This window comes from Staurois parvus, unplaced genomic scaffold (genome assembly GCF_062004578.1).
Source record: "Staurois parvus isolate SC_StPar_1 unplaced genomic scaffold, SC_StPar_1.0 ptg000415l, whole genome shotgun sequence".
In the NCBI taxonomy this organism is placed as follows: domain Eukaryota; kingdom Metazoa; phylum Chordata; class Amphibia; order Anura; family Ranidae; genus Staurois; species Staurois parvus.
In genome coordinates, this window is record NW_028318211.1 from 4,381,856 (window position 1) to 4,394,824 (window position 12,969).

The 12,969-nt window shown below is 43.9% G+C and overlaps 1 protein-coding gene across 1 annotated transcript in view; it reads left to right on the forward strand.

Moving 5' to 3' along the window:
• The first annotated feature begins 10,334 nt into the window (after positions 1 to 10,334).
• Positions 10,335 to 12,969, forward strand: part of NFATC4 (nuclear factor of activated T cells 4) — a 147,926-nt gene continuing 145,291 nt past the window's right edge. The window contains exon 1 of the mRNA XM_089687054.1: positions 10,335 to 10,819. Within this exon, the coding sequence (XP_089543180.1) occupies positions 10,717 to 10,819 (103 nt within the window). The 5' untranslated portion in view covers positions 10,335 to 10,716. The remainder of the gene's footprint in view (positions 10,820 to 12,969) is intronic.

Here is a 12,969-nt window from a genome sequence, read left to right on the forward strand (position 1 = left end):
TCATGAGCCAATACAACTAGAAGGCGCTATCCAGCAATTGAATGTTGCTTATGGGAATTATCAAAGACTGTGTGTTAAATATATTGCTCTGTTAAAGCGGTACAACACTCAAAGGTCATTGGAAGAATTAATGAGTTTTTAACAGCTCAATCTTGGAAGAGACAATTGAGTGGTGCGGACAAAGGCAGAAGTGAGAATAACACAGCTCCATGAATCCAGATCTTATTGCTCTGCATCTACTAGATGGTCCTCAAGATCTTCCAAATCTATACAATCAAGGTCTTCTACACTCAGTCAACAACTAATAAAAGCCCGTGCTGATGCTGAAGCTTCTAAAATTCAGGCAGCTTTCGCCCAAAAGAAAGCAGAATTGGAGGCTCAGGCCGCAGAAATGGAGGCTTGAGCCGCACATAAGAAAGCAGAAATGGAGGCTCAAGCTGCACAAATGGAGGCTCAGGCCACACATCAGAAAGCAGAAAGAGAGGCTCAGGCCGCAGAAATAGAGGCTCAGGCCACATATAAGAAAGCAGAATTAGAGGCTCAGGCCACATATAAGAAAGCAGAAATGGAGGCTCAGGCCGCACAAATGGAGGCTCAGGCCGCACATCAGAAAGCAAAAAGAGAGGCTCAGGCCGCAGAAATAGAGGCTCAGGCCGCATATAAGAAAGCAGAAATGGAGGCTCAGGCTGCACATCAGAAAGCAGAGAAAGAAGCTGAAGCCACACGTCAAAAGGCAGAAATTGAAATTTTGTAAAAACAATGTGAGCATGTCACAGCCATGGCAAGCTTAAGGGTCTTAGAACAAGCCGCTAGTGAAAACGAAAGAGACAACAGTTCCAGACACTCAGTTGTATCTTATGTCTCAGATTCTTCACACATCTCTCCAGAACGTCAACTCCCTGTCACAACAGCCAAAGTACTCAATCAAAGTCTCTTCTCTGCACCTACTGTACCTCAAGACCATTTGCCCTTATATCCTCCAATACATCAGACTGCAGCATCTCAGCTAGCCGCAGACACTGTTGTGTATTTAATAGATCGTCCATCATACTTTGGCACCAACAGAGTACCTCCTAGCAAATGCACTACTCTACAAACCAACAAGCCAATGGACTTTAAGCCAGCTCCGACATTGAATGCCTTAGCAGCAACATATGTTTCCAAGTCACTCCACGTAAGTCCACCAACCGTCACAACCAACTCTGTTCCTCCTGCAGTCATGCACCCAAAATCTGAAAACACGGACATGCTCGGCAGAGAGCTTGTTAAGACAGGCCTCACTAAGTTTGATGACAAGCCTGAAAATTACAGAGGCTGGAAATCCACTTTTAAGGCCACAATGAGAGACCTAGACATCAATGCCACAGAGGAATTAGATCTGCTCATCAGATGGCTAGGTCCCCAGTCTACTGAACGCATCAAGAGGCTCAAAGCAGTTCATATTGACAACCCTGATGCAGGCCTTAATGCTGCTTGGGGCAGACTTGAACATACCTTTGGCAGCCCAGAGGCCATTGAAGATCCTTTATTCAAAAGGTTGCAAAGCTTCCCAAGGATTTCTGCTAGCGACAATCTAAAGTTTCAAGAACTCAGCGATGTTCTATTAGAGATTCAACTTGCTAACGCTGACATCAACTTATCTGGTCTCAGTTACCTTGACACCTCTCATGGCATCAAATCTATTGTTCTTAAGCTACCATATGGAATTCAAGAAAGATGGGCAGAGCTTGGATCAAAGTTCTGCGAGTTCATCAAAAGAATTGCAGACACTAAGAATGACCCAAGTTTCTCATATGGGGACTGTAACCTTCTCAGTACACTCTCTCCAAGACCTACGAACACACGTATGTCGCACAGAGACCGAAGAGGTCCAGCGTTAGTGAAAAGGACTAATGTTCTACCTGCACCTGCTACAGTTCTTGAAAAGACTGATCAAAACAAGAGAACTGAGGACCCAAATCGCCAGTGTCCAATACATAACAAACCACATCCACTTAAGAAATGTATCGGCTTCAGAAAGAAAACCCTCCAAGAATGTAAGGAACTTTTGAAGAAATTTGGGGTTTGCTACAAATGCTGTGCCTCCACAGAACACTTTGCAAAGGACTTTAAAGCGATCATCAAATGTATAGAGTGTGACAGTGATGACCATGTGCAAGCTCTTCATCAATATTCTCACAACTCTACTATGCTCACAAACAATCTGCCTCAGGCAAAGCAAGACGTGGAGCGCCCAGATCAAGCAGCACCTACCACCCCAGTGTTCCCTACATGTACAGAGGTCTGTGGAGAAGGATTCTGCGACAAATCCTGTGCAAACATATGCTTGGTCCGTGTATACCCCAAAGGTCAACCTGAAAAGGCAATAGGACTGTATACTATTCTGGATGATCAGAGTAACAGATCTCTTGCAAGAACACAGTTTTTTGAACTGTTGAACATAACTGGAGATGCTCTGCCTTATACTCTAAGGACTTGTTCCGGCACTACAGTAGTCTTAGGTAGGAGAGCCAGTGGTCTTGTAGTTGCTCATCTGAATGACAATGTGGAAATATCTTTGCCCACTATCACTGAGTGCAACCAGATTCCAAGCATCAAAGAGGAGATTCCTACTCCTGAAGCTGCTTTTCACCATTCTCACTTAAAGCACAAAACCAACCAAATACCAGCCCTCAATGAAAGTGCCAATATCCTGCTGTTACTTGGTCGAGACATCCTAAGGGTGCACAAAGTTCGTCATTAAATCAATGGTCCACACATTGCACCATATGCTCATCGTTTGGATCTAGGATGGGTCATCATAGGCAATGTCTGCCTAGACAAGGACAGGAGGTCCTACTCAGTCTCTTCCTTTAAAACACATTTTCTGTCAAATGGACGAACAACTTGTTCTGCACAACAACCACATAAATATATTGTGAAAGAAAGACTGTTTAAAAAGGTGCACAACAGCACATCATACAAGACAATAAGAAAGCTCTTAATCTCAGGGATGACAACATAGGAAACACAGTGTTTGAGGTAACCACTAAAGACAATGAGTTGGCAGCTACCATAGAAGACAAAGAATTCTTGAAAACCATGAGTAAAGAGTTCTACCAAGATGATTCCAACAGTTGGGTAGCACCTCCTACCATTTCGTACCCAAAGAAAGAGACTACCAAACAACAGGGTACATGCAGAATCATGGTTTGTTTCTTTAAATCGCAGTTTGAACCAGAAGTCTGAGATGAAAAGGCACTTTGTGTACTTTATGCAGAAGGTGTTGGAGAGAGATCATGCTGCACCTGCACCTCCTCTTATGGAAGGAGAAGAATGTTGGTATCTACCATGCTTTGGTATCTACCATCCTCACAAGCCTGATCTGATTAGGGTGGTCTTTGACTCAAGTGCCCGTCATGAAGGTGTCTCCCTCAATGACAATCTTCTCACTGGGCCTAATCTGAACAACAATCTCATAGGAGTTTTACTTTGCTTCAGACAAGAGCCAATTGCTGTTATGGCTGACATTCAGCAGATGTTCCACTGTTTCATCGTCTGTGAAGACTACAGAAACTTCCTCAGATCCGATGGTACCACAATAATGATGTCAACGATGAAGTCATAGACTATGAAGTTACATGTTTTCAGTAACAGTCCTTCTCCTGCAGTAGCAATTTATGGACTGAGGAAAACAGCTCAAGAGGGTGAGAGAGAATATGGATCTGATGCAAGACAGTTTGTCGAAAGGAATTTCTATGTAGACGACGGACTCAAATCTCTGCCCAATGAAGAAGAAGCTATTGACCTTCTTACTAGAACCCAAAACATGCTTGCCACTGCAAACCTCAGACTTCACAAAATCATCTCTAACAGCAACAAGGTCACGATAGCCTTCCTTCTGTTGACCATGCTGTCAGTGTGAAGAAATTCCAACTAGGATCTGACCTTTCTGATACACAATGCAGTCTTGGATTGCTTTGGAATGTTAAACAAGACACATTCACATTTCAAGCATCAGCCTGTGACAAACCTTCACAAAGCGAGGAGTATTGTCTACAGTGAACAGCATTTATGATCCGTTAGGTTTCATTACACCTCTCATCATTCAGGGTAAGATACTGCTGAGACAACTTACTTCTGAAAGCTCAGACTGGGATACCCCCTTACCCAAGGAGAAACAACAAAGGTGGGAATCCTGGAAACAGTCTCTAAAAGCATTAGAACAACTCCAGATACCATGCTCTTTCACCCAAGCATCCTTAAAGAATGCCGCCAGAAGAGAGATTCATGTCTTCTCCAATGCTTCCAACAAAGCCATTGCTGCGGTGGCTTATCTTCGAGCTACGGATCCCAGCAGATGTGGGTGTAGGATTTATCATGGGCAAGACCAAGCTCACACCAAAACCTGCACATACTATTCCAAGGCTTGAACTTTGTGCAGCTGTGTTAGCTGTGGAAATTGCTGAGCTTATAGAACTTGAAACATATGTTGAAATAGACTCCTTTGACTTTTATACAGACAGCAAAATAGTGCTAGGATATATATACAATCGAACAAGACAGTTCTACGTGTATGTTGGAAACAGAGTGGAATGCATAAGGAAGTTCTCTACGCCTGAACAATGTCACTATGTTCCCACTAGCCTCAACCCTGCTGACTGTGGCAGTCGTGCAGTACCTACTACTGCATTTCGGGACACATCTTGCCTATATGCACCATGAAAGAAGGTTCTGCACACCTTTACTTCAGGCCTATTAAGGAACTAGTACTTCTTTTGCACAAAGAGGAAGACAAGTCATCAACCTGATTTAAAGGGAGGTAAGAAGGAATCGTGCATGTTGCTGCCTTCCCCTCTGAGTATGGATTTCCATGTCTCAGCCTGAACTTTTAAGACCAACATCTGCAAGTATTATGCTAAATGTTTGCATTGTTTTCCTTTGTTCTTCCCTTCCCTCTTGTTTTGCAGATGTTCCTAGAAAGAGTCTTCATTATTTATATTGGACTTGAACTAAAGTTTAATATAATAGAAATCATAGATTTCGACACAAGTCTGTCCCAGGCTATATCACCAACCTCCTTTTAGTAGATCACCCAAAACCATCTTCTTCACTCCCCCCATGACCTACTGCTTTCTAGCCCCCTCATCAACTCTTCCCATGGTTACCTCCAGGACTTCTCCAGAGCTAATTCCTATCTTTGAAACTCCCTACCTCAACCATCTCCTACTCTATTTGTGTGCAAGCAATCATTGAAAACTCATCTCTTTAGGGATGTCTATTCTCCCTCTACCCAACAACTGGAGTTTTACTTTCTCCATCAACTCATTCACCCCCAATCATTACCTTTTGTATCACTTGCCTTTACTTTTAGATCAGAGGTTCTCAACCTGTGGGTCGCGACCCCTTTGGGGGTCGAACAACCCTTTCACAGGGGTTGCCTAAGACCATCGGAAAACACATATTTCTGATGGTCTTAGGAACCGAGACACCGCTCCTCTATCCGTCTCCAGGCGGGTCCGCTCACATGCAGATACGCCCACATTTCCCTGGACCGCGATGTGTGGGCGGGATGACATGCCGCCCGTCATCTGGACACACCCCCAGGATCAATCAACAGCTCCGCCTCCTCGCAGGTGTTTGGCCGCCGAAACTGTAGCTCAGGAGAGGCACACAGGCGGCCAATCACTGACAAGGAGGTGGAGCTTGGAGAGGAGGAGCCGAGCAGTAGCGCGAAGTTCAAAGAACATCGAGTGAGGGAGCTGGCGGAGAAGGAAAACAGCTGACCGATAAGTGTCTGTACCGTGCAAATGGTGCTGCTGCAGCCAGGTATGCTGGCTGTAGATGGGAGAGGGAGGGAGCGAGCCCAGGCTGGAGCAGGGGTCAGCAAGGTAAGTATCATTTGTGTCAGTGGGAGGAATAGTGCCCCATCATTGGTGTCACTAATACCAATGATGGGGCACTATTCCTCCCACTGACACCAATGATGGGGCACTATTTCCCCCCCCCACTGACACCAATGATGGGGCACTATTCCTCCCCCCACTGACACCAACGATGGGGCACTATTCCCCCCCCCCACTGACACCAATGATGGGGCACTATCCCCCCCCCCACACTGACATCAATGATGAGGCACTATTCCACCCCCCACTGACACCAATGATGGGGCACTATTCCTCCCACTGACACCAACGATGGGGCACTATTCCTCCCACTGACACCAACGATGTGGCACTATTCCTCCCACTGATACCAGTGATAGGACACTATTCCTCCCACTGATACCAACGATGGGACACTATTCCTCCCACTGACATCAGTGATGTGGCACTACTCCTCCCATTGACACCAATGATGTGGCACTATTCCTCCCACTGACAGCAATGATGGGGCACTATTCCTCCCACTGACACCAATGATGTGGCACTATTCCTCCCACTGACAGCAATGATGGGGCACTATTCCTCCCACTGACACCAACGATGTGGCACTATTCCTCCCACTGATACCAGTGATGGGACACTATTCCTCCCACTGACACCAATGATGTGGCACGATTCCTCCCACTGACACCAATGATGGGGCACTATTCCTCCCACTGATACCAACGATGGGACACTATTCCTCCCACTGACATCAGTGATGTGGCACTACTCCTCCCATTGACACCAATGATGTGGCACTACTCCTCCCACTAAAAAATTACAGTTAAGAAGTAATAATTTTATGGTTGGGGGTCACCACAACATGAGGAACTGTATTAAAGGGTTGCGGCATTAGGAAGGTTGAAAACCACTGTTTTAGATTGTCAGCTTCTGTATTGGATCTTATTGTATCCCCTAAAATCTATTCATGTATAAAAATCATACCACTGTATTTCATTTAATATAAAACATCATCTGAGTACCGTATTTAGTCATAGCTGTACAGAGGTCACATGTAGCTTCCCAGGTCTTTCCCGTCCTCATGGAAAGTTCTGAGGGAAGAGTGTCTAGTACTCCGCTGATGTATTAATCTGGGTCTGCACAGCATTGATTGGAGCTTTGCCAGTCACATGACATAAAAAAAAAGGCTTTCAGAGAATTAAAATAAATAATAGCAACAAAGTGTTTTAAAGCTTCAAACAAATCTATATTTCAAAGTAAATGTTTATTATTGTTTGCAATAACATGGTGTAGGCAGAGTTTAAACATGTCCAGTAAAAAAATAAAAAAAATCTAATTTCATCACAAATTTAGGCCAAAATCTATTCTGCTACATGTCTTTGCTAAAAAAAATACCAACACGTGTAAATTAATTGGTTTACGTGAAAGTTATAGCGTTTACAATTGGTGGTATATATACTGGGATTTTTTTTTACTAGTAATGGCGGCGATCAGCGACTTATAGCAGGATTGCGGCGGGCATTCTGACACTGGGGAGAACTGTAAGGTAGCATCAGAATCTGCGCTGGTCCAAAGGAACTGACTTGGTGTCACTGACATCCCCACCAATACAGTAATCAGTGCTAATAAAAAGCACTGACACTACTAATGGCACTGGGCAGGAAGGGGTTAACAAGTGGGGCGATCAAAGGGTTAACTGTGTGCTGTTTCACTGTGTACTGTGTGTGTTTTCCACTGTAAGCACACTGCTTTGTATGGCTCTGCTATGCAGAGCCATACAAAGCAGTGTGCAGGAGCTGACAAGGGAGAGATCTGTGTTGTTTATACACAGGTCTCTCCTCCTTTGGTAATTCTCGGAGATCGCTGGGTGCCGGTGGGTGCCAGCTGGGACCCGGTGATTGACAGTCGAGTCCGCAAATGGCGGCGCGGAGAACCCCCTACCTGGACCTGCAAAATCACGTATATATACAGTATTTCTGCTATAGGGCGGTGTGGAAGCGGTTACGTTGACTGACAATAGCTTTTAGTTTGTTTACACTGTAAAAATATCTGGAAGAGGTTCTACCAATCACAGACTATGTCAAGCCCCTCTAGTCCGTGTCTATGTTGTGTATGAGCTGGAACTAACAGAGAGGTGAAACCTCCATCAATCATCATCTTATATCCCACCCCCATAGTGTTTAGCAATATGAGGACATGGAGGAGGAGGCAAGGAGGGGCAGTGTCATTTACCACTTTTTATACACCCACATGTGTGACTCTTTAGTCATGTACAGTGCACAGATAAGAAAAAAAGTAAGTGAATATCTTAGAAGAGAACTGAAACTGGAGCATTCTCAGTAGATGTGACAATGGCTGGTGTACAAAATCTTAGGTTGCAGCTGGGACCAGGGGTGGACTGACCATTTGGAAACTCGGGCACTGCCTGAGGGCCCGGGGTCAGTAGGGGGCCCCATGAGATGCCCCTGGTACCTTTTTTATAGGCTTTTTTGAGTTTGGGCAAGGACACAGGGGCCCCATGATCCCCTATTGCCTGGGGGGCCCCATGTGCTGTCAGTCCGCCCCTGGCTGGGACACAGACAAAGAGGGAGTGATAGTGGATGAGTGAGTATGAACACAATGTAATATACAGGTAGCATGAATTGATAGTTTTTGATGATTTGGGTTTACACCCAGGTGCAACTTGGCATGTGATCTGCATGCCATGCAACTTGCAAATCGTATGCCAAGTCGCACCCCATTGTCCGCAATTACAGCGGTCAAATTGGTGCGGTTCTGAGCCGCACCGATTTCTAAAGTAGTACATGGACTGCTTTTCGTGCAATTTACATACACATCTGTATCAGATATCTTACAAATCGCACTTTATTGGCATGTCCCCCGACTCTAAAGTGAAGTCTCACGATTTCAAAGTCAGGCTTGTTGTGTCTGGGGTGTTAATGACAGTTAAAAGCAAAACTAAAGGCAAAACTTTTTTCTGGATAGAGTAAGTGAGGTTTATTACCCCTGTCAGTTATTTTTACCATCTCTGTACCATTGGGGAGATTTTCCTTCCCTTCCTGCCCCATAACAAAAACAGGAAGTGAGAGAAAATCCCTCCAAAGTGAGGGAATCCCATGTTATCTCCAGAACTAGTGTCCCTACTAGTGTCCCCATTGGAAGATTTCCCTTCTATTCCTGTTCTGGTGCCCACCCAAGATTTGTGATTTTTTTTTCACATGATAACGGTAAACAGAACAAATAGAGAGGATAAATCTCACTAACGGGAGCACAGACAATAATAAAAAAAAATGACAGGTGTTCTAATCCCTCTCCACTCTATCCAAAACTTTAAAACGTTTGCCTTTGGCAATACTTTCATTTTGTAAAGCGCTGCGCAAACTGTTGGCACTAGATCAATCCTGTAAAATAGCAATCCTAATAAATAATTGTTGTATATGAAGCAATAAACTATAGAACAATCCCCAGAAAGGTAAATGACACAGAAAATGCTACGACTTTAAAAAGAAGGTATCTGTCCAGGGATCAGATTTTAAAAAAAGATATGTGGTTTGAAAGTACAAATGAATTTCAGCATTCTAGTCCCAGATATGAATCTTTACTTTAGTCTGTCTGTGCGCAAGTAGTGGGATCGAGCAGATGTCTCTGGTCTTTTTTTCTTGTTTACATACACGAGAACCAATCGTATGTGATAGCAGCAAGCCAAAGATTCATTACAGTAATGACATCCAGGCCTCTTTGCTTCCAGTGACTGGACACATCAGCATGCAGACTGCAGGCGGGAGAGAAGACAGGAGGAAGAAGCCAGCAAAGTGAAGGAGAGGCAAAGAGAGAGCGAGACACACAAAGGGGAATAAAGTGTTTCCACAAGGATGCAAATGTTTCCAAAGCAGGAAATAATAATAATATTAATAATAAATAAACAAAATCACGTTCTGATACTGATAAAAGAGAAATCAGATGAAGGGTGATAACATGTAACTGGAATGAAGAGTTATTAGCAACTCTTAATACAGAGATCCTACTGCTGTCCTGCGTTGTATACAGCTGTAGCACTTTTTCTCTCGTCTGATCATAAAGAGACATGGCCTCTCTCCTCAGCACCCTACTAGCCAAAAAGACAGCTTAGACACCCAATCACAAAAAGAGGCAGGAGCCTTCCTGGCCAACCAAGGGCCATCCTGTCAAAAGCCTGGATCTTTTAAAACAAACATCCCTTCCAGTGACATACTGTATTTTTAGAGAGAGCAGAGGCCAGAACTTGGAAAAAAAAAAAAAGATTGGAATGATGTCAGTACAAGCTCCAGCCAATTGAAAATGTCAAGGGGAGGTACTGGAAAAGTTCCTTTCTTCTTTTTGGGTTTTCCCTGCCCTGGAACAAAAAAAAAAGTCTATAATAAGTTTCCCATTAAAAAAAAAAAACAGAGGGAAAAAAATCTAGGAGTGAAGGAATGCTAAGGATAGAGCAGTGGGGAGGAGAAGAGCAGGAGGGGAGCTGGGGATACTGGGATCTGCAGGATTCCCCCCCTCTGTCTGCGTCTCTGTATTTATATATACCTCCTCTCTATACAGTAACGTGCTTCCATTTATCTCCCTTTGTATCTGTCCTTGTATCCTGCTTTCACACGTCCTCCGCCTTGCAGAGATAGCTCCTGCTAATATCTCCTGACTTGCTGATTTTTATGTAACTTTTTTTTAACTTATCTAAGTATTCCTTTGCTTTTCTGTTTTGTCTTTTTTATCAGTTTTCCTTTCTACACTTTATTCACTTTTCCTATTTGCTGCAGCCTTGGCAGGGTTATCCTTCGACTTTTTTTCTGTCTTCTGACCACATCCCTCAGTTTTCCAAATGGGGGCAGCTATTTGTCAAGATGGGGAGCTGGATTTTCGGCTGATTTTTGGCGAGGAAGACTCAGATACTGCATCACCCAGAAGTACTATGCATACAACTGGTGAGTAAAAGAATGATACTGGAAATGCATATAAAGTAAAGTATGGACTAGATATTTTTCCCATCGGTGTTGTAAAATATTTTTACTTTTACAGTGTACGTACCTTAGCATCTGTATCCCTTCTGTACTCATTTTGTGATCAAAATCAGGAGTGTACAACATCACAAGTACTACGATCCTTTTAAAGGTCACCATACACATTACAATCTGACCAATTTTTGTACGATGATCTTTAGATTTACAAAAACTATGGAATATGAGGTTCTACCTAAACTAATCAATGTCATCAGGCAGGCCTTTGCACTACTTGGTTTTTTGGTGTATCTAAAGGAGATTGTAGAATCAGACTGTAATGTGTGAGGTGAGCTTTAGTCTTACGGTCAGCTCTTTTGTCACTTTAGAGGACTGGGTTATATCAATGTCACTTTGTGTTCTTTGTTTGCTTAAAGGCAATCTGTGCTGAGAAACATTGCAGCTGCCATCGCTGACCTCTACTTCTGATGATGCTAGTTGCCTGGCTGTTATGCTGACTCTCTGGTTCCAAAACGTTATTAATCATTGATTTGGAGCAAATAGGCAGATCAAGCATTCTAACTCATTTGGTTTACCCTGGCTGCTTGCTTTTTTTCAGCCCAGTCACCAGAAAAACACTGGAAGCCAGAGATTCAGCATGACATACGTGCAGCTAGCATGTTCAAAAGAACGTCTGAAATGGCAGTCCCCATTTTTCTTTCAGTCCAGGTTTCCTCGAAATGCAAGTATTGAGTATAAAAATGATAATCTTGAATTATTTATTAACTCATAGCAGCCATTTTAATTCACCCTTCGCTGATCTTACTGTAATAAAAATAACAATTACTAAGGCTTTTGTCTCAGAGAATAGGTATAGGAACTCCCCCCTTCTAAGTCACCTTACCCACCTCTGAACACCGTCCCTTGGATCTACCCCCAACCCATCTCTGAGCACTGTCCCTTGGTTTCACCCCCTACCCATCTCTGAGCACCATCCCTTAGTTCCACCCCCAACCCATCTCTGAGCACTGTCCCTTGGTTTCACCCCCTACCAATCTCTGAGCACCGTCCCTTAGTTCCTCCCCCTACTCAACTCTTAACACCGCCCCTTAGTTCCACCCCCTACCCACCTCTGAGCACCATCCCTTAGTTCCACCCCCTACCCACCTCTGAGCACCGTCCCTTAGTTCCAACCCCACCTACCTCTGAGCACTGTCCCTTAGTTCCGCCCCCTGCCCACCTCTGAGCATTGTTCCTTGGTTCTACCCCCTACCCTCCTCCGAGCACTATCCCTTGGTTCCACCCCCTGCCCACCTCTTAGTACCGCCCCTTTTAGAGCACACAGAACCAAGTATCATTTTGTGCTACTAAGTAATTTGTATGGAATTTGTTCATGATAACAAGAAAGACAGTAAAATAGATACCCTGCAGTGAGCAATAATAGGCCCCACCCCAGTAAAAGAAGACCCCCCGAGCAACTATAGACCCCAGCAACAAAGTACCTCCCCACACACAACAATAGACTCCCCCTGGCAACAATGGATCCCCACAACAAAATACCACCCCAACAACAATAGACCCCACGGCAGCAATAACAGATCTCCAAGCAGCCAGCAACAATAAACCCTCCCAACAGTAGATTCCTCACAGCGACAATTGACCCCCCCCAGCAACATAGACCCCCCACCAGAAACAATAGATCTACCCAGCAACAATAGACCACATGCAAAAACATACCCCCACCATTGAAAATGGATCCCCCAGCAGCCAGGATCAATAGACCCTCCAGCACACCCCAACACCCCTTGCAATTACATACATTCAGTGTTGGAGGTGCCAGAACTGTGTTCCCCCATGTTCCCACTGAAAGCCCTGACAATTACATTTGGACCCTAGAGGTTATTGTAATCAATGTGTCATCACTGCTTTTAGCAGTCTTAAAAAAGACTGAAAGTTGTTGTGCTGTATTGCCTAAAACCAATTAAGCAAAATACATAATATTATTATACAGGATTTATATAGCACCAACAGTTTGCGCAGTGCTTTACAATATAATAATAATAATAGAAATAAATATATAATAATATATACATTAATAAAATAAGTATAAAATAATATAAAGATAAATACATAAAGAC